General features: G+C 36.9%; 1 protein-coding gene across 1 annotated transcript; it reads right to left on the reverse strand.

The window, feature by feature from the left end:
- Nucleotides 1–5299: 5299 nt before the first annotated feature.
- Nucleotides 5300–12495, reverse strand: LOC107762211 (vesicle-associated protein 1-2-like). Its single transcript, XM_016580552.2, has 8 exons — nt 12304–12495; nt 12097–12167; nt 11745–11826; nt 11249–11364; nt 10990–11154; nt 10842–10883; nt 6752–6829; nt 5300–5934 (listed from the first exon to the last, which is right to left on the reverse strand). The coding sequence occupies exons 1-8, from the start codon at nt 12359–12361 to the stop codon at nt 5824–5826; spliced, it is 723 nt and encodes a 240-aa protein (XP_016436038.1). The 5' UTR covers nt 12362–12495; the 3' UTR covers nt 5300–5823.
- Between the last annotated feature and the right edge of the window lie 10855 nt (nt 12496–23350).

The raw sequence follows: 23350 nt of genomic DNA on the forward strand, positions 1-23350 counted from the left end.
AGATGATTAGGCAAGATATGGAGCAGCTTCAGCTGACCGAGGACGTGACTCTTGAAAGGAAGGTATGGATGTCGAGGATTAGGGTAGTAGAGTAGGTAGTCTAGAGTGTTCATAACAGTAATATTGGCATGCAGTCTCGCTTTATGTTGATAGTAGATTTTTATGACTAACCGTTGTTTTCTTTCATTGTTGATCACCTTACTGTCTTGTTATTTTTATTCTGATTTTATATGACTTTTTGTATTGTCCCTTCTTGTCTAAATTTTCATTAATGTGGTGCTTATGCTTTCCTGAGTCGAGGATCTATTGGAAACAGTCTCTCTATCCTCATAAGGTAGGGGTAAGGTCTGCGTACACACTACCCTCCTCAGACCCACGGTGTGGGATAATACTGGGTATGTTGTTGTTGTTGCTTAACTTGATTCTTATGAAATAATCCCTCTCTCTCTCTCTCTCTCTCTCTCTCTTGTAGTTATCTTTTAATTAATCTGATAGTATAATTATTATTTTTGTATACTTTTAACATATAGAAGTTAAACTCTATACACTTGTAATTATCGTTAAATGAGATCGGAGACAATGGCGTTGACAAGCAGGTTCATACTAATGTGTCTTGTTAAAGCCAAGCATTCTCGGTGAGTCACCTACGTTGTCTTTGCGATAAGCCTTTTTTTGTTTTTGAAGTGCTATTAATAGTACTAGTAGTACGAATGTTAGCCAAATAAGTACCTAGTGGATGCTTTGCACATAATATAAAAATCGTGGAAATCCCACGATTATAAATGTAAATTTATTGCAACTTGCAAAAGTGATCTCTTTGAGTGAATGGATGAATATGTTTGGAACTGTTAATGAAGATCCAAGAAATAGAAAGCCATTTTTGTTGATTTGGACTGCGAGCTTCGATGGGGTGAATTTGTCTCCTCAATGCTCATGTCCGCCAAATGCATATTGGAACCTTTGTAGTTTAATGTCTAGTGGAACCTTATACAGTTCGAGCTACTTGTTTTATCTTTTGCTTATGCAATGCTTAGTGGAAGCTTATACAATTCGTGCTACTTGTTCTATTACTTTTTGCGACAAACATGCCGCTTTAAAATGCTCTTCTTCTAAAGTATTTTGAAAAGGCCAAAGATAAAATTGGAAACAAAAATTATCCAAATTTATACGGTGTAAACAAAACACATATTTTAGTCCCCATATTATAATCCCATTTTTAATCCAATAAACAAAACATCTACCAAAAAAGTATATTCATGTATTATATTTCACTCATTACATTCCCAATATAACTTATTCCCAAACTAACAACCCTTAAGCTTATTTACATCGCTTTATCCAACTTAACATTTCGTTTATTACCACATTGTGAATAAAATATTTAAAATATCAAACTTTGATGCCTCAATAAAGAAAAGAACATTGCAATGAGATTTACTTGAATATGACAAAGGAATTAACAAAATTTATTTTAAACAGTTTCTTACTTTAAAATCAGTGCTGAAGAACTTACTATTAACAACTACGTACCTAAATTCTCATATACAACTTTTATACAGCAGTAATGGATTGGCAGATTTCCAGCGCAGATGTTGCTCAATTCCTCAATGTGAGACAATGCAAACATGTCTTCTTTGAGGGAGAAGTAGCCCAGCATTTATGGATCTTCTTTATTGGTTCTTTTTTGGGGATCCAACACCAAGGAATATCCTACAGAAGAATTCAACAAAACGGTGGAGCCTGGACACCAGAAACAAGGCACATAGTTGACTACTACAGGTCATGCCAGTAATCATATGCTGAGAAATTTGGAAGGAGTCATGTGCCTATAAATATGGTGAGCAACAAATACTCTCAGTTCAGAAGATGAAGCATCAGACTTTTTAGAATATGAAGGCTGCTATGGATATAGCCTTCACCTCATGTGAAGTTCCTATTTCATGGCCAGAATGGTGTGGTTAAGTAGAAAGTCTTTAAAACTATTCCTAGGTGGAAACTTGTCTGCTGAAATAAACCACCTCATGGAGCTGTGAGAATAAATACTGACGGTAGTTTCTTGGCAAATAGCAGAAGCAGAGGAATAGGGGGCATAATCAGAGATGAGAGAGGAGACCTGATCATGGCTTTTTCAGCACCTATTGTTTGCAGTAGCAATAACGAAGCGGAAGCTCTTTCTGCAAAATTTAGAGTTGAATGGTGTGCACAACAACGCATTTCATGGCTGGTTGGTGTTAGATTCTCTTCTCATCACCAATATGTTGACAGGAATCACTAAGGAGAATTTCAAACTGAAGTATATGATAGATTATATTAATCAGCTTTTGATTCAGATGAATGGTCAGACAATGCATTGCTATAGAGAAGCTAACCAGGTGGCCGATGTCTTGGCTAAACAGGCTTCAACAAACAATGAGTCCACACTCCTATTTCAACATCAAGATCTACCTAGAATGGCAAAGGGACCTAACCATCTCCCTCGCATTAGACTGAGATATGACAAAGCTAAACTTCTTTGTATGTTGATTCTATAGAGGAAGCTTTAGATATGTAGATTTTGTCTAGGAGCTCATACAAATGTACAATCTTAAGCTGTTTTGAAGCCTTTTTGAGGATCCAACTATATTGAAGGAGGTCAGGCCAAGCCCCCCTCAATTGTGTGATCCTTTTCCTTAGTATATCCTCACCCAAAGCTCTTATGGGTGTGATTAAAAAATAAAAATTATACAGCCATTGCCGATACACACTGCAGTCCCATATTAAATTCGACAAAAATACAACAACCACCTAGTAAAATCCCAGGGTTTAGGGAAGCTAGTGTGTATGTAGGCCTTACTCCTACTCCGAAAGAGTAGAGAGACTGTTTCCAATAGACCATCGGCTCAAAAAGACGAAAAGAGACAGCAGATCAGTAACAGCAATACAATCCAGAAAGATCATATTATATTATAAGAATGAAAACTTTTAGGTGAAGTTAGTTTACTATAATAACCTTCAAAAACTAAATGACCAAATTGTCCTCTGCCTAAAATTAAAATTACCTCTTATTAAATTATATTTTGTACTTAATGCCCTGTAAAAAATTCATAACATTAATGAAAGAAATAATACCAATATTAGGCGTTACCGTACACTTTTTAGCCGTTATTGTACACTTTTTACCGATACTATTACAGTTCCTTTATATTATTTCCTTCTTTTATTCAATTTTCTCTCCTCTTTAAAATCCTATATCACATAAAGTTTCAGTTATAACACTTTTATATTCTTTCGGTTACAACTTCTTGTATTCGTCACTTAATTATGGAATTTAAAAGGATTCTTCACCATTAAATTTTAAATATTGTACCACTATATAAATAGACAGACCATATGCATTCACCATCTTGCTTCCATTGTGACCAAATTTCAAATACTGTGTAGTGCGAATGAAGAGAAATAGGTTAGATGCATAGATTGAATAAGGTCAGAGAACAAGGCATTAACAACCAACACTCTTTTGTAATTTCATGGCATCATCAATACTACTACTACTATCTTATCAAATAGTATTTCATTAGCATCATATAATATTATATCAATAATTCTTTCTTCACTCATAAAGTCATCAAGCACGGTCACATGGCATAATAAAAGGTTTCCCCAGGCTTTCTCTGAGGAGTTTAAAATTTCTTATCATGGGATGAAGCAAGAAAAAGAAAGGAAGCAGTGATCAGAAACTTATTAAAGTTTTGGCCGGAAGCTGTAACCAATTTGAATACTTTTGCAACTTGAACTCTTGTAGTGTAGTTTTTCTCTCTGTCCTCTCTCACTTTTCCTTTCGAAGCACTTTAAATTTATAGGAAAAAAATTATGAGAGTATTTTTGAAAAAAATCTTATTTATGTGGAGGAATGAAAAAGGGAAAATTAAAACAAACAAAGTGGAAAAGGAAAAAGAAAGTGAAAAATTATTACAAGACAAAGAAAGAAAGAAAGAAAGAAAGAAAAGAAAAGGAGATGAAAACAAACAATGTGGAAAAGGAAAAAGAGAGCGAAAAATTACAAGACAAAGAAAGAAAAAGGAAAGGAAATGAAAACAAACAATGTGGAAAAGAAGGAAAAAAAAAAACAATGTGGATCAAATGCATCCATTATTTTCTCCTTCTATCCTCTTTCCCTGTTTCATTGAAGTACTTCAAAATTAAAGGAGAAATGATAAGCGTGCTATAGCAAAAAAACAATTTTAAAGAAATTTGCATCAAATTACAAGGAAATTAAATGCAAAATATAGGTATAATGTGGGGAGTAACCGTGGCGGGAAAAAAATAAAAACAAAATGGAAAAGAAAAATTACAAGAAAAGGAAAGAAAAGATTCATATAAAGATTCGACCAAAAATTAATTTGCAAAGAATAATTCATTTAGTTTGTTCTATGTATAGAGTCGGCCAAAATGAGAGCTTTGAGTTACTCGAAATTCTCTATCTTTAACTACTTTTTCTTTTATCTAATTTTTTAAAAATAGAACAGAGCACGGAAAAGAAAACGTTAAATACAAAAATTAAATATACAAAAAAATATCTATATATTATAATAAATAAAGATATATATTTAGTAAACTTCTTCACATTTTTTATTTATACATTGTAAGCCTTTTTACTTTTTAATTGAACACCTTTTAGTGTTTCACTGATAATAGAATAGTTGTACTGTCTTTCAGATACTCTACAGTGTTACTGTATAAAAGTGTACGAGAAGAGTTTCTATGTCGAACATTACTAATTTGGTAAATTTTCTTTTCTCATGAAAGATCATTGTTCTTTTAATTTGGTCTACTTGCTCAGCATATGAAATATAAGGCATGTATAATTTTCTTTGATATTGGTTGAGTGTCTTCGTCTTTTCTGAATTGCTTTTGAAAATATATTCAAGTTAAATTGTTGTGTTTGAGTTATTATATTATTTAGAGAGCACAAAACTATTGTCCCAGACTGGTGTATGATTCTTTAAGTTCTTTTTAGCTTCTTGCTTCTTACTTATAATAGTATAATTCGTTTTAATATTTTACACTTCCTCTACAAATTAGCTATCCAACCATGTGGATCATAATTAAGAAAATGTTCGCAATAAAAATCCAATAAACTTGCTGAAGCAGAAAGCAAATGTGAAAAGTTTGAAGAGAAAGCTAAGATTTTAAAGCTACGAAAGGAACATGAAAGATGGAAAAATTATAACATGAAAATTTTTGCATTGCTACCCAAATAATCAAAACACTCTTGCACCGAACACACGTGCGTTTCCAAAAACTAGTAATACAAGTAACGTAAGAACTAGCAAATAGAAGGAAAAGCAGTAGCCAACACTGGTATATTAATACAAAAACCAAAATTTCAACCAAACATCAAACTAGTAGTACGAACTTTTGCACTGAAATTATTTCTAGTAATATGGTTAATCAAACAACCCCAAAAAATACAGAGAGATGCAAACAAGATTAAATCTAAAAACAAGAAATAAGGTTTCCAAGGGTAACCAAGGAAAATAGTTGAAGCAATCCAAGTAAATCCTCCATGCCATTAAGATCACTCAACTACAATCACTTATCAGTATTTCCAACACTTCGTTGCAGCCATAACTTAGGAAGTACACAATGTTTTCTCAAATTGCCAAAAGGAGGATGTTGAAATAGTAGGCCAGATGATGATAGCTCTTGAAACTCAAGGCCATTACAAAGCCAGTGAAAATGACTTGTACAAAAGTCATGTCAACCAGACAACTAATAGACTTTAGATTCTGAAGTTTTTCAGACAGTTGGAGCATTGAGAATATAGCAAGGTTGTCTAAATGATTATGTCTTTTTGAGAAGATAGCCCAGAAGGATGCCCAGCAATCCAATAATGAGAACATATATAGTTGGGATCCCACCACGATTTCTGTTACGTTCTCGTCTCAAGAGCTCCTGCATATGACAAAGTTCATGAAGTTACAACAACAACAACAACAACAATCTCAGTATAGTCCCACAAGTAAGGTCTGGGGACAAAGTTCATGAAGTTCAAGAATAAAATTCAGAAGGCCACATTTTAGCTTCTTGCCGTGACAGAGTAGGCAAAATCCCCTCTTTTATGTGTCATTAATTTCAATATGAATTGAGTTTTTAACTTGAAATTAGAAAACTGAACCAGCCTGACCCTTCTTTTTGAAATACTAAAGATAATAAGTAGCTAATTGAGCATTCACGAAAAGTAAGCAAGTGTTGATGATTAACCAATTCATCAGGAAACTAACATAAATGGGTTAGGCAAAAGCCTAACCTAGAATGTCGGGCTGACGAGTTCATTTTACTCATGCAAACAGCAATGATATACATTCCTAATTATCTCTTTTTCTCATGCTACCAAAGCATATTAAGCTAACCATAGCCTTTCACTCTCATCTGTATTCCAATTGAAGGAAGAAGGATGTGTTTTTCATACTTATATTTTTGAGAAGATGTGTATTTCATACTTATCAATCTCTCCTCGCGAACCAACCAGTAAACGTAGTTTATGCCCTTTTCTTTTTTATCATATTATGTAATTGAGTTTAACACTTTTCTCCAATACAATCTAAGTCTCTAGCTTTAGAAAGTATTGAAAGATCATGTGAAATTGTCAATGGGCCCTGTAAGCAGTAGTGAGAAGTACACAATTTTCTGAGAAGAGAGAAAGCAAGTCGTAAAATATATTTATACATTTCAATCTCAAAAAAAAAAAATTGTACATTAGAACCCTTACCACTTCTTGCTGAAACTTGTTATTTTGCTGTATAACAGAAACTTTCTCTTCTGTCAGCTTCGAAATTAGTGCCTTTGTCTGCAAACAAGATAAAGAGCCCTCAACCTACATTCTTAATAACTAAACCACACAAATGGAGGAATGGAGAATTAAAACTATCGAAGGTTTGGTTAAATTGGTAAACTTTTAACATTGAGACCAGCTTTATATGAAACAAGTATTCAATAAGATAAGCATCGTGAAAATACTGAAGAAGAAAATACTACTCCCTCCGTTCCACCGTTCCAATTTATGTGAACCTGTTTGACCGAGCACGAAGTTTAAGAAAAAATAAAGACTTTTGAAATTTGTGGTCCTAAACAAGTCAAAAAGGGGTCCAGAGTATTTGTGTGGTTATAAAAGCTTCTCATTAAGGGTAAAATTGGAAGTTTAAGCTAAATTGTTTCCAAATTTAGAAAGGGGTCATTCTTTTTGGAACAGACCAAATAGGAAATAGTTCACATAAACTGGAACGGAGGAAGTAGTACATCATGAAGCGACAAGCTATCATCAGTTGATGAAGAAAAGAAATTAACTATAGGTATAGCATTAAAAGTTCAATGAAGTCAACCAAATAAAGTTTGGAACAGAACAATCACTAAATACACTTGTATAAGCCTAGACGGTGACTAAACTCCGAAAAGGAAAAAGATTAACAAATAGTTTAACATACACGCAAGTACAGTTTACTATACGAAAAGCAGCACAGGACAATTCCACTCAAGAACTTCTAACAACACTCGAAGATTGACAGCTTTTCTCCTAGTAATATCTCATGCTTTCAGCATCTAAACTCATTGATTGTGGTCGAAGTTAAAACCAAACCACATAAGATACAGAGCACCAGACCTATATCTTGAAGGATGAGAGAATAGTAAATATCCAACTGCATCAGAAAATAAGGCATGTCTCCCATTGTACTGCTCATGAGAATAAATGTCAAAAATTGGAAAGATCGCCCGAAAACAAAAGGTAATAGAGAGCGGATTGAAATGGAATAGAAAATCATCTACAACCTGGTGAAAAAATATTTTACTCTCAACAGAGATATACTTCTGCTGGACTTTGTACAAAAATGAAAAATGGAGACAATATGCTATGTCGTGACAAGCAAATAAACAATGCCACATTAGTATACTACTCTAAGCACAGGAATTGGTCAATGCAACATGAATGAGAATATCATGTCCTAATTCTTCTGCAAAGAAAGGATCCAACGGCATTCTTTTAATAAGAATGTTTAAATACGGATTGTAGTACAACTATTGCATAACATGCCATCTTACAATAGTTTGAAATACAAGGGCTTCATAAAATTTTCAACATAAAATGCTCCATTTCGCAATTGTCTTGGTAGATTTGGTGGAAGAATGAGGTAATTAGGGAGACATGTTCCCTGCTATCTGTTTTATGAGCAGTAGATAGAGCAACCTCACATCCAGCATCGTCAAAATATAAAGAGATGGGAGGAATAGTTTCCTGTCAGCTTTCCTCGTACATATACATTTCTTTGAACATCTCTCTCTCTCTCCTCTTTTTTTCTTTTTTGATACATGAACAACTATGTCTCAATCCCAAACTAGTTTGGCTTCGGCTATATGAATTCTCTACATCATTCAGCTCCATTTTAGCCCCTTTCAACTTTTGCTTCTTATATAAGTAGTTTATTTAAAAAGAAAAAATGAACTATATAGTTAGTACCCATACTGTCCCAATTTAAGTGTCTTCTTTGTCTGGAAACATTATTAAGACAAAAGGATGAAGAATAAATGCAGCAGTACTGTAACAGGAAAAAGTCATGGGAAAGATTGAAGCTGGGTATGAAATCACAAGGAACTATGCACAAGATTATTAACAAAATCGACACATCTAAGATCAACAAGCTTCACCAGGAAACTTCTTCACTGACTGGGTAGAATGAACCAAGGCAGAATAAAGAATAGTATGAAGAAGCTATGAGCCTACAACAATTCCACCAAGGATAATCTTCATTAATAGAAGGTTCATTAATCAACTACTACTATTAGAAGACTGTCTATATGAGAATTAAAAAAGGTACTCTTATTGATTCTTCTTTCAAAAAGCAATTATAACAGCTAATCCTCCCCAAATGGTTTAGCATCCTTCCACCAACTACAGTACTTTCATGGTTCCACCTCATTGTAATGCCACTCCGATATGCGAGATTTCAATTAACCATAACCGAACAGGATTTAAGTAAATGTCACTTTATATTCCAGATTTGAAGTGAACATACTATACAAAACCAAATGGGATTTCAATGGCTCAAATGTTTGGAAGGTAAATCTGTTTTGCTGTTAACAATAAAATCAGTATTTTTGGAAATTATGGCCTGTACAGTGTGTTTACATGGGCATGGTCAAAAGAAAACGGAAATCAAAGTCATAATCTTCCACGAAATGAAAACGGCAGAGCATATGTGATGTCAGATTTTCCCATTAGCATTCTGGCTAAACAATCAGAAAACCTGGCTGGAGCTAATAGAACCTTGCAACAACAGACAAAACTAATAGCTTCAAATATAAAATAGAATCTGTTCCTGGATAACAGTAACTAAGGGTATTCATATTTTTGGAGTCAATCTTTACCTAAAAGGATAAAATAAATATATTGGTTTCTTGGTTTTCCTTTGTCACGTGAAATACAAATTCAATCCATTCAATCTATTGGAGTTACGGATAAATTTCCAATAAGTCTACACATGTTTAGCAGGAATTAAACAAATGATCTAATGAAACATCCCTAAGTGAGGAATTTTCTGTGATAACCTATGTTGCTCGGACTCTCCGAAAATGTTGCCGGGTGCGTGTCGGATCCTCTAAAAATAGTGTAATTTTGGAGGATCCGACACGGGTGAGGCATCATTTTGGAGAGTCCGTGCAACATAGGTGATAACAGAGTAATTAATACACTTTCATTGATCTAACAACAATCTTACGCTCATATATGATTATCAAAAATTAATACTCCCTCTATTTCAATTTATGTGAACCTATTTCCTTTTTAGTTAGTTTCAAAAAGAATGAACCCATTCCTAATAAGGAAAGTCTTTAATTTTAGATCTAATATTACCCTTAATGAGAAGCTTTCTTAGCTACATAAATGATATGGCATGTTTAAGACCACAAATTTCAAAAATCTTCATTTCTTTCTTAAACTTTGTGCCCTGTAGTCAATTAGGTTCACATAAATTGAAATGAAAGAAATAATTAAAAGAAACAAATATGGGACTCCTACGATATTCAACATAGAATACATAACTCAAAATGAAACTTAAACAATGTTGTGCTATGTTTTTTTGTTTAAATTGCCGATAAAACTCAATCTCAAAATTGGAAACAAAAAGCCATGGATGCTAGTTATGCCTAAAAAGCACGAGTACTAGAATCATGAACAGTGTCTCCTATTCATCAAACTATTTATGCTATTTGACCTTTAATCCCATAGCAAACCGAATAACGTCGGGTTTCTCAATCTAATACCATGCAGTACCAAACTAGGAACATATGTATTGGTTTATTAAATCAGTTGAGTTGGCTCTTCGGGTTTTTTCCATCGAACAACCTGCGGTTTTAAGCATGCCATGACATTTTTGCGGCTATAAAAGCATATTATTAGGTAAAATGAAAAACTTAAAGTTAATTGTTTCCAAAAAAAGAAAGATGACATTCTTTTAGACGCACTAATAAGGAAATAGCACCACATAAAAAGGAACAGACGTAATAGTTGTTGTCCGAGTGTCAATTTCACAAAAGAAACCCAACAGTTATACTTGGGGATATGCCATGTCTATTTTCTAATCATATTGGAGCTTTAACTTTCAATATGTCAATTTACATTCTGTCACGGTACTAAACCAACAGATACTGTTAAGCACTGCAGGAACAGCAGTAAAAAGGAAAACATAGAGAGACAATTACATGATATTCTGTGGTTTCTGATACTAGAATGTTATCATTCATGTTGAATTCTATATACAGCTAACGCTGATACTAACGCTAGCCAACAAATAATTAAAAGTGAAGATTACCTCCGACGAGCTGTCTTGCTGCTCAATATATGCCCTTGAAATCTGTAGCCAAAGTATCCAGGCATTTTAAATTCCAATCGAGGTCTGCTTTCCAAAAGGACACATTTTTATCTTTAATGACATTAAGACAAGACGTCTAAAAACTCACATTATTAAAATCGGATGTATTTAGAGCTCCATTTTCAGATACTGAGGCCCTAGGAGAGGAACCTTCCTCGGAACCCTCCTGCACAGGCGATGGTGGTTGTTGAGGTGGAACGTAAACGACTCTCAACTTACAATCCTCCACATGATTCCCCTCCTCCTTATTGAACTAAAACCAAAAAGTGCATATAAACCATGCTAGTTCTCATGAATATGGCAAAGAAGGCCGCAAGTTATTCATAACAACAACTTATAAGTGTTACCATCTCAGGAGTAATGTCCTTTGCAGTAGCGCCAGGGCTTGCAACAACACTTTGAAGCAGGAACTTATCCTTGCATTGCATGTCTGCTGGAGCCTCCTTCTGCGCTTGCATTGTAACTGAACCACAAATGGTTAAAAAAAGAAGAAAAAAAGAATTACTCTTTCCATTATTTGACAAGAAGCTTTAATAGTTAAACTCACTTATAGGTTCCCTCTTCCGTTCCAGTTCATGTGATCCGATTTCCTTTTAGTATGTTCAAAAAGAATGACGTCTTTCTTAGTCTAAAAAAATTTCAACTTACACTTCCCATTTTATTCTTAATGACAAGATTTTATAACTACACAAACGTTATAGCAGTATATTTAGACCACAAACTTCAAAAGTCTTATAGCCACACAAATGTTTGAATAGTTTAATGCATTTAAATTCGCGAACTTGAATATAAATGAAATGGTGTGAAAATTTCGAAATGTCCCAAAAAAGCATAATGAGAGACCTGTGACATCGCTGGCAGAGTGAGGCATGACAACTCCAGTATTGGGCCTTACACAATACTTCTTTGGATTCGTCGTCTTCACCTAAAAAGGAAACATTCCAACCTTCAATAGTTCATTAAGAGTTTAAGTTATGTATATTGGCGGTGTAAATAATATTTATACTATTAGGTGACTTAAAAGGAACTGCAAGTAACCCTATTTGATAAGCATTGATTGATAATCTAGAATAAATGCTAATCACATGCCATAACAGGTTAAATTACACTAGTATTTTCACTGTCAGTCATATAACTTAAATTCTTTCGAAAACAATAAAAGTGCTAACCACACCTTCAAAATTAGAAAAGTTACCTTGAAAGCAACATAGTTATCGGACTTGTTTGTCAACTGTATAGAGCATGAGATCTGCTTCTTCAATTCAACTATCGAAAAGAGCAGAAAACACACATAAAAAGTAAATTAAATTAAAAAGAGAAAAAGCATAACACGGATCTGACAAGGGAAAAAAATGGAAATGTTTCTAGAAGTTTCTAATTTGAACAAAGTAGAGAAGTTTACAGGGAAACTGAAGCTCAAGAGTCTCGATTTGAAGTAGCTCTCCACTGCTGTTACTCATTCCGACGCGATTTGCTAATCGGTCGGAGAAGCGATTTCCCGGTGGCGTAAGTTGAATTTAAAAATGATTTCGACGGCGAGGATCTCGCAGATTAAGGGAAATTAGATATTGGGGGGAGGGGGGGTCGAAATTTTGGGAAATTTGACCTACGAGAGAGAGGAGGGGGTGGGGGTGGAGTGATGGGTGCCATTGCGAGTAAGCAAAACGACGGTGAGACTGTCGTTTGTCTGGGTTTGATGAGGTACGTTAACTGCAGCGACCGTTTTCTTGTTTGGTGACGCACTTCGCTTGTTTATACATAAAAATTTGAAAATAAAGGTACTATTTGTTATAAAATTATTATATTATGAATTTTTATTTAGTACTTTGTTATAAATAAGCTTCCTGAAGAAGCAATTTCATATGGGACTCTGTCGTAAATATGTTTATCTATTTAGTACTCTATAGTACTCTGTTATGGATAAATATTACCCCGATAGAAGATTATCTATATCTGGTACAATAGGCTAATCCTTTCGATACTCCGTTATGGATAAATATTACCCCCGGTAGAAGATTATCTATATCTGGTATAATAGCAGCTTGCAGTAGTAGCTTACACAGCAGCTTCCATTATGTACATGAATTTGAAGTTGAATAATACATCAGTTTCTCTCTATACTTGTCTTTACTTTACAGTCTTTATTTTATAACACGTTATCCGCACGAGACTCTGCTATCTCGAGCAAATACTTTGAAAATATCAGAGGTACGAACTTTTTTTTTCTAAATAATGTCAAATCTTTCTAAACTTGAATTTGTAGCCTTAGAGATATCGGGCAAACGCTACATGTCTTGGGTACTTTATGCTGAAATTCATCTTGATGCGATGGGTCTGGCAGACACCATCAAGGACAAAAATCAAGCATCAAACTAAGACCGTGCCAAAGCAATGATATTCCTACGACATCACCTTGATGAAGGCTTGAAAATGGAATATCTCATTGTTAAAGATCCAGTCATACTGTAGAATAATTTGAAAAATAGATATGACCACCTAAAGATGGTCATTCTTCCACAGGCAAGTTATGATTGGACTCATCTAAGACTACAAAATTTTAAATCTATCAGTGAGTATAATTCTGATATGTTCAGAAATATTTCCCAATTAAAATTATATGGTGATAATATTACTGATCATGATATGTTGGAGAAAACTTTCACCACTTTTCATGCCTCGAATATGCTCCTGCAGCAGCAATATCGAGAGATGGGATTCAAAACATATTCTGAACTTATCTCACATCTTCTTATAGCCGAACAACATAATGGGCTATTAATGAAAAATCATGAAAGCCGACCTACTGGTTCTTATTCATTCCCTGAAGTGAATGAGACGAACTTCCACCAAGCTAAGCGTGGAAGAGGTCGTGGCCCAAGTCGTGGTCATGGTCGTGGTCGGGGAAGAAACTCTAATCATGGTAATAATAATGCACCAAAGAACCCTCCTCACCACCAGCAGTGGAAAAGGAAGAAATAAAAGCATAAAGCGGTGTAAGCAACAAATGCAGAAAATGCTTGCTATAGATGTGGAGAAAAAGGGCACTGGTCACGTACTTGTCGTACGCCAAAGCACCTGGTTGAGCTTTATCAAACCTCCCTAAAGAAGACAGAAAAAAATGCTGAAGCAAATTTTATTTCTGAAGATAATTTAGACTTCATGCATTTGGATGTAGCTGATTACTTTGCACTCCCGGAAGGACAAACAAGTCATGTGATCGGTGATGAATCTATAGAAATGTAAATATTTTAATTTTTGTTGATTGTAGTAGACAGTATGGTTATGTAATTGTTGTACATAAATAAAAGTTGTGCTTTGATAATGATGTTTACTATCATATTTATTTTGTTTATGTCATTTTGAAGAATATAGATAATCCTCAAATCATGTTTGGATCAAAGACCACTCATGAAGATATTTGTGTAATTGATAATGGAACAACTCATGCCATATTCAAAGATCACAAATACTTTTCTTATTTGCATAAGGAAAAAGCAAATGTTTCAACAATTTCTGGTAATATAAGTTTAATTAAAGGCTCTGGAAGAGCCACTATATTTCTGTCTAAAGGAACATAACTTATTATAGACAATGCATTATTCTCCTCCAAGTCCCGAAGAAACTTGTTGAGTTTTATAGATATCCACCGAAATGGGTATCATGTTGAGACGATAGATGAAATGAATGTGGAATATCTTTGTATTACAAAGAATGTTTCTGGCCAGAAGTGCACTGTAGAAAAGTTACCAACTTTATCTTCTGGCTTATACTATTCAAAGATTAGTACAGTTGAATCACAGTCTATCGTAAACTAGAAGTTTACTTATTCAAATATTTTTGTGCTTTGGCATGGTCGTTTGGGTCATCCTGGATCAATAATGATGAGACGAATCACTGAAAATTCAAGTGGGCATCCATTAAAGAACCTGAAAAATTCTTACAAATGATGAATTTTCTTGTGATGCTTGTTATCAAGGCAAAATGATCACAGACCATCACCAATGAAGGTTGGCATTGAATCCCCTGCCTTTTTAGAATGTATACATGGGAATATATGTGGACCTTTTCACCCACCAAGTGGGCTATTTAGATATTTTATGGTCCTAATAGATGCATCTTCAAGATGGTCTCATGTGTGCCTACTATCATCTCGCAACCTGGCGTTTGCAAATCTATTAGCCCAAATAATTCGATTAAGGGTACAATTCCCAAATTATCCTATAAATGATATTTGCCTTGATAATGCTGGAGAATTCTCATCTCAAGCTTTTGATGATTATTGTCTATCAGTTGGGATAAAAGTTGAACATCCGGTAGCTTATGTTCATACTCAAAATGGCCTTGCAGAGTCATTTATTAAACGACTGCAATTGATAGCAAGACCACTACTTATGAAAACAAAATTGCCCACTACTGTTTAGGGCCATGCTATCTTGCACGCAACATCCCTTATCCGTCTCAGACTGACATATTATAATAAATATTCTCCGTCACAATTAGTTTTTGGCCATGAACCAAATATTGTCCATCTACAAATTTTTGGATGTGTTGTATATGTATCAGTAGCACCACCACAGCGCAGTAAGATGGGCCCACAGAGAAGGTATCACGACCCAAAATCTACTATAGGTCGTGATGGCGCCTAACGCCGCCGTCAAGCAAGCCAACAGTGATTAATTAACTTAGTTACTCATTTTATTGTTTTCGAAATCATGAATCCCATTGAATAAGTAGTGTCAAATCTAGTACTTGTAGAAAACCCGTAATTTTATTTTCTAATTTTTGTATAAGATATAAATTACAAGGTGAAATAATAATAATTACGTAAACTACAATAATGAACATCCAGTAGGAAATCCCCAAAACCCGGTGTCACAAGTGCTTGAGCATCTACTAAGGAGTACAATAAAAATATAACATCCGTCTAGAATACAAGTTAGACAGGAGAATATAAATAACTCTGTTGGAGACCTTGTATGCTGCGGATCGTAATATGGAATGTAGCTCACCGTAAAGTCCCTGCAATAGCCGCGCCTTTGCACCTAGAGGACCATCGAAAACATATATAGACCTGCACAATAAGTGCAGCAAGTGCAATATGAGTACGTAAATCAACGCATACCCAGTAAGTATCTAGCCTAACCCCAGAGAAGTAGTGACGAGGGGTCGACATCGACACTTACTAGTGGTCCAATAAATCAAATACAGTAGGAATTAAACAGATGTGAGGCAGAGTAAACAAACGAAATAAACAAGTATAAATACATGGTACAGTCCTCCTATCAACAATAAACTCAAGCTCTCAATTAGTAGTTACCTCCTCAACCGGAGTATATATACAACGGACCTCACCATATAGGTCGTCATAATTCAAATTAGGAAAAACTCACAGATACACTGGCTCCTTGTCAAATATTACGCACGATTCCATAAGAGTATTTTATAGAAATGCCGAGGCGTATAGCCCGATCCGATCCTACTGTGTGCACTGCCGAGGGTCGAACGACACGAATCATAAATTCATCTATTATACTGCCAAGGCGAATGACACTCTCCCATGAGAGTTTGGTACATAATCCTGCCCTAGGCAAACGGCCCAACCCCATTAGAATAAGAAGCTTTAACAGGTTCTTGACCCCATTCATAAATAAACGTGTGAGTAATGAATTTTAAGGTTAACTGTTCAATGAAAATGCATAGCGCGAGAGAAATTCGTAAGGGAAGTATAATTATTTCGCGGCTAATCATGAAACCCATCAAATCTCTACCATAGCAAGTCTATCACTCTACGCAAGTCTAGTCTCAAGTCGTAACGTAAAATAAAGGAATTTAAAAAGCAAGGGACAACTCAAATAGTACAGTTATAGCATGGCGGGAACCTAAGTCTACCGGACATAATATGAATCTAGCTACGTACGAATTCTCGTCACCTCGTACGTACATAGCTCCCGCAACAAGTAGCACATATCAAATGCATCACCTAGGGATAGTTTCCCCTTCACAGTATTAGACATAAGACTTACCTCGCTCTGAAGTTCCATAACCGACTCCAAAGTCTCTCTAACACCTCGAACCGATGGCCACCATTCCAAAACTAGTCAAACAATGTGAAAACCAATCAAAATATACTCTAATACCCATAATTAATTAATTAAAATAAATTTCCAACTCCGCTCGAAAAGTTAATAAAGTCAACTCCCGAGCTCACGTACCCGGATTCCAAAAATTTTCAAAGATAAATATTACCCATAACTATTCGAACTCAAATATATGATTTATTCCCAATTCCATATCGATTTCGTGGTTAAAATCCAAAAATACTAAATTATAGGTTTTCTTCAAAATCCCACAATTTTTCATAAATTTCCATGTTAAATCCTTAAAGAATCCGTGTAATTAACTTACAATATGCGGGAATTACTTACCTTGCAATAGATGATGAAAATCTCCCCTTGAAGCTCTAAAAAAATCGCCCCAGCCAAGTGAAAATGAAAGAAAATGGGCCAAATCCTGTATAAAACCAAGTCTGCCCAACGCTGCCTCGCATCTGCGGTCCCCTGGTCGCATCTGCGATAGCCGCTTCTGTGGCTTCAATCTCGCACCTGTGAGAACCCAGGCCAGGTCTCCTGCCGCATCTGCGGTGCCTGTTGCGCATCTGCGCCCTCGCTTCTGCGCTGCCCCCCTCCGCAGGTGCGGTTCCGCTTCTGCAGCAAAAAGACAGCATCTGCGGTCCCAACACTGCCCAACCAAAATCCGCTCCTGCGCATGCCTAACCGCTTCTGCGGTGTCGCATCTGCAGCCCTTTTTCCGCAGGTGCGATTGCACCAGTACTCAGGCCCTTCAGCAATTCCTCCAAGTCCAAACTCGATTCGTTTCCAATCGGATTCGCACCCGAGGCCCTCGGGACCCCGTCCAAACATACCAACACATCCCAAAACACGATACGGATTTAGTCGAAGCCTCAAACCACGTCCAACAACATCAAAATTACGAATTGATGATCAAAACCTTCTTTAACTTCTAAACATTCAAACTTCGCCGAACGCATCTGAATTACACTTAAACATTCAGGAATGATGCCAAACTTTGCGTGCAAGTCACAAATTACGATACGAACCTATTCCAAGCTCAGAACCTCAAACAGACATCAATAACATCAAAATTCACGTCAAACCAAACTTATGAAATTCTAAAACTTTCAAAAATGCCAACTTTCCATAATAAGCGCCGAAATGCTTCCGGACCACCCGATATTCAACCTGAACATACGCCGAAATCCGAAATCATCATACGAACCTATTGGAACCTTCAAATCCAAATTCCGAGGTCGTTTACTCAAAAGTCAAACCTTTGTCAATTCTTCCAACTTAAGCTTCCGAAATTAGAATTTTTTTCCATCCGAATTTCCCGAAATTTGGTTCCGACTACGCGTACAAGTCATAAATCATGAAGTGAAGCTACTCAAGGCCTTAAACTGCCGAACGACGCGCTAGAGCTCAAAACGACCGGCCGGGTCATTTCATTCTCCCCCACTTAAACATACGCTCGTCCTCGAACGTGCTTAGAACTACTCCGGAGTTGCCTCAAAACCACTTCTCAACACCTCGTGCACCTACCCGTGCCATCACAACCCAGGTGAATACGTTAGCTCAAGCGAGGCTGAAGATCCTCCTTTTTATTTAGTCAATAAGCCTTAGAACCAAATTCCAACTTCTGAATTTCTTTACAAGACCTGATTCCAACATACGAACACCGTATCAATCTCCACATGTTGAATCCACACATGATCATGCACCTATGCTGACATCACACAATGCCATAACTCATTTGCCCAAGGCAAACTCCTCTAAGCACAACAGCTGCAAATTCACTGACCCGGCGCACGTAGCATACCTCATAACACATATAAGGCCGGTTTCAATCCCCACAATACTGCAATGATGAAACAGATGCGCAAGAACTCATAACCACCCGTCAAATTAATAACTCACGAAGTTTCTCCGCTTGACAAGAACTGTTACCTTATTCAGAATCGAATAGTGACACTTTCTCTTTAATACACCTTGCATAAATCCGATCGCACCGATTTCAGGTCTAATAATCTCGTCTCATCCAGTACAAGCTTCCTAGGCAATAAGACACCTCAAACACTGCCCAAGATTTCATATGACGCCAACAAGATACAACTCGAGTATGATATATAAGGAAAAACGAACTCTGAAAAAGAACTACCCAGCCCGCGTAACGAATAAAATGGTCGAACAAATGCTATGAACCCTTCTCAGAGAATGGGGAAACAAAGTACACAAGAATAGATATAGGGAACCGTACTCATCATCTCACTGTTGCGGCGTGCAACCCGATCCACACATGATACCATTGCAGCGTGCAACACGATCCCAATATGATACCGTTGCGGTGTGCAACCCGATCCAAACTACATACCCGTGACGACGTGCCACCCGATCTACACATAACAATAAATAAGAAAATACCCATCAAGCCAAAATGCTTATACCTACAAAATATCGAATATCGACCACAAGCACGCCAAGTGCAAAATTACAACCCTGGGGAGACAGATAACGCCATACGCTACAAAATCCAAGCACAACAAAGGTTCGATAAATGACATGCATCTCGAGAGCCATCCCGCTCATATAACACCACAAGCTACACGGGATCACAACACATGTGCGAATAATCAAGCCGTCTCATAACCCACACGGCACAATAGAGTATTACATGGAATAGCTGACGACAGGAATAACATCCAACGCCTGAAGACTCCTCCGCAAGCAATGTTATGCCGAACGAATACATCCGACCTGATGTAGAGCACACTTTCCCATTAGACATACCAACAGACCCCAAGCCAATACTGATCATCCCATACTAGGCCAACATCCTTTCAAGGATCCACAATGGCCCTATTCATGACACACACGAGCAACCGTCCCAATTCGGAACAAACTCCCACAGTTCACAACCACAGGAATAAAGCGCCTTCCAGGCATAAACTCTCACATTAACGATAGTACCATAATCTCCATGTTTGGTTTCAATCTTTAACAATCAAGTGACTAATATGTCACACTTATACAATTTTCCTGTGGGATATGCTCCCACGACCTTCCGTACCAGGTAGTAAAGTTTGCACTTCCACACCACCAACCGTACTAATTCTGTAAAGCCAACTAAGAGTCCGCAAATCAATACACAAAGCCTCTTACACAGGACACCTTCTTGTCAACATCGAACCGCAACCTTGATCCTCAACTTCCAATTCACATGCCGCTCACTGCACCTATCATGCCACTAAGCTAGAGTACAAAAATTCATCATAATCCCTGAACTACTAGTAGAATAAACACTTTATTGGCTAGAAACCTTTCACTTAACTCATTTCATAAGAACCATTGCAACATACAACTGAATTCCCATAACCGTAAAAAATATAAACCTCAAGTCGTGGTCTAAACTGCCATAACTCTTCCGAAACCCATTTACACAACAAGGACATTTGAATCAAAAACCTCCCAAATCAATCAAATTATAGTAGCTGTCAAGCCCGCACGTACAACCACAAACCACATGTATAACTTAACGCGTCGAAGGAACTGATCATTGTCACAATCATGCTGATTCAAACCATTACTAACCGACCCAACTTCCTCTAATTTACTCTTGACCTGCCTTAGAAATAATAATAGCTCCATTCAAAAACATAACGAATTCAATCAGCACTCATCCCGAGTGACTCGAATCATGAGACCACATCGTCTCGATACCCATGAACCATCACATACCCTATTTATGCGCACAATAACATCTCCAACTAGTACACCCATTCTGAAGGACCTTCCGTGAATCCGAAACCGTTTCTTATATTTCTCCAATAATGCCCCGCACACCCGATGGTAACATAGAAAATTCCCCAAATATTCTTCACACTCTGCTGCAAAATCCCAATCTTTAGCCACACAACGAGCTCAAAATCCTTAGACATCGCGCTTACATACTTGGACATATTAGAACCACTATTAGTCCCGAATATAATCAAACTCCATCGCCTTGTTAGCACATGAACACTCCAAAAGAAGCAACCAGGTTAATTCTTTTCCTTGTACATCACATCCACAAGAAACATACACTTTGAGTCTTCCCAAAACCTGCACCTGAATCGATAAGGCGAAATATAACACATATTCATCAAGTTCTTTACTCGAATTACCTCTGATGCTTTCTTTTCTTAGTCATAAATAATTTACCAATGCACCGATAACCAGAAACCACACAAGCAGACAATCATGCGATCCAATCGTAGACGGTGGGATCCCCCACTTAGCTTTAAGCTACCATCACATAATGTAGAACCCACAAAGATTCCTCTTTCTCTATTACCATGATCTCGCACCATCAACTCACCAAACTTCTCGTAGTCCCTTATTAAACTCTTCATGAATATTCCCAATTATCAGTCACAATCGCATATTCGACCTTCTGCCGGGTAGTAAGTAGATCTCTTCGTAGGAAATTCCAACAAAATCACGAAACCACTAACATGCTCACAAGAGATAACCATAAATGTAGAAATTTCACACCGAAATCTTCCAACGATGTTGCACTGGGTGCCACCACCGCTAACTCAGTAAACCCTCCTGATCCCATGCTCGCCCACCAGCTGTACAAGTCTGTTCATTCCTCATTGACATCAATTGAATGTTCGATGATACATTCCAAACTCGAAGTCACGTTGCATCCAAATCGATAATCAAATTTTCACACCCCTTTTCATCTCAAGCAAACTCCTCTTTGCCATATTTAATCTTTCTCAGTATAGTAGCCACCATTCCAAATAAAATTCATAGACCTAGTCGCTTTCCACCATGATCCCCAAATCACTCTAAACTTTTCTCAAGGCATGTGGCCATCCTACCACAGAATCCATATGCTATTCTGCCACTCTCACTTCGGTTAAACCATCTCTTTTAAGAAACTTCTAGATCTCTACTTTTCATATTTGACCTGCTAGCAATTCAACCACCGCGAGACACCCCCCCACCATGTCCTTCCTCATCCTTTATTACCCAATTGCTGCCTCAAATCAAATCCATCTCTATAGCACCTGAACTTATAAATTGCTACCAACTCTAAGTCTCTTCGAAGATCATCTTTCTCGAGCCATCGGTATTAGAAACGCCGATTCGATTTAGAAATTGATACACACCACCATTTCCAACAACCGCTCCTCAGGCACCATTGAACAACACCCTGCCCTGAAGGAAAATCAAGAAGAACCTAACACCGGCGAGTCGTAATGCGTTCAACAAGGACGACAACACCACACCACACCACAATTGAGAATTCCACCATGCCCGAAAATATCAAGTCTCGTTACTCCGTCAACCAAAACCTGAACATCTATAGTCCGATTGCCTTTTCTCCGCTGGAAATAAATGACGAACCTCTAAACCACGCACTGAGAGATCCTCCTTCCAAGTCATTCACTGTCTCGGCACATAAACAAGTACCCTACCATTACACCAACACTGTGCGATAACAACACATAAACATCATAGTAATCTGTGCATAGCCTGAAAACCATCGAAAATACAACTACTGAGCTGAAATGATAGAACATCCTTCCACAAGGCGACAATAGTAGCCTGCCCGAATACGCAGGGGAAAAAATCCTGCACCACATCTGCAATACCACTACAACTCCTCGATGGACAATTGATAACAAGCGCTTCACGTCACTTGAGATTGAGTAGGAAGGAAATAAAGGCATAAGCCTCAAATAAATCAAATCGCACGAAGAGGAATCAAGAAGGGAAGTGTTTCTAATAGCCTTGTAGCCTCTCGAAGATAAGTACAGACATCTCCATACCGATCCTCAAGACTCTACTAGACTTGCTCATGACTCGTGAGACCTAAGTAAACCTAACACTCTAATACCAAGCTGTCACGACCCAAAATCCACTGTAGGTCGTGATGGCGCCTAACACCGCTGTCAGGAAAGCCAACGATGATTAATCAACTCAGTTACTCATTTTATTGTTTCCAAAACCATGAATCCCATTGAATAAGTAGTGTAAAATCTAGTACTCATAGAAAACCCATAATTTTATTTTCCAATTTCCGTATAAGATATAAATTACACGGTAAAATGATAATAATTACATGTAACACAATAATGAACATCCAATAGGAAACCCCCTAAACCCGGTGTCACAAGTGCATGAGTATCTACTAAGGCGTACAATAAAAATACAACATCCGTCTGGAATACAAGTTAGATAGGAGAATATAAATAACTCTACTGGAGACTCTGTATGCTGCAGATCGTAACATGGAATGCAGCTCACCGTAAAGTCCCCGCAATAGCCGCGCCTATGCATCCAGAGGACCACCAGAAACATATATAGACCTGCACAATAAGTGCA

Source organism: Nicotiana tabacum, chromosome 23 (assembly GCF_000715075.1).
Source record: "Nicotiana tabacum cultivar K326 chromosome 23, ASM71507v2, whole genome shotgun sequence".
NCBI classification, from domain to species: Eukaryota; Viridiplantae; Streptophyta; class Magnoliopsida; order Solanales; family Solanaceae; genus Nicotiana; species Nicotiana tabacum.

Excerpts from the sequence above, each read along its gene's own strand:
- LOC107762211 (XM_016580552.2), bottom strand. The coding sequence starts at position 12,361 with ATGAGTAACAGCAGTGGAGAGCTACTTCAAATCGAGACTCTTGAGCTT. Across the intron at positions 11,365-11,744 it reads CTCTGCCAGCGATGTCACAG|TTACAATGCAAGCGCAGAAG; the intron begins GTCTCTCATTAT and ends TTTGTGGTTCAG. Across the intron at positions 5,935-6,751 it reads ACAAGTTTCAGCAAGAAGTG|GAGCTCTTGAGACGAGAACG; the intron begins GTAAGGGTTCTA and ends TGTCATATGCAG.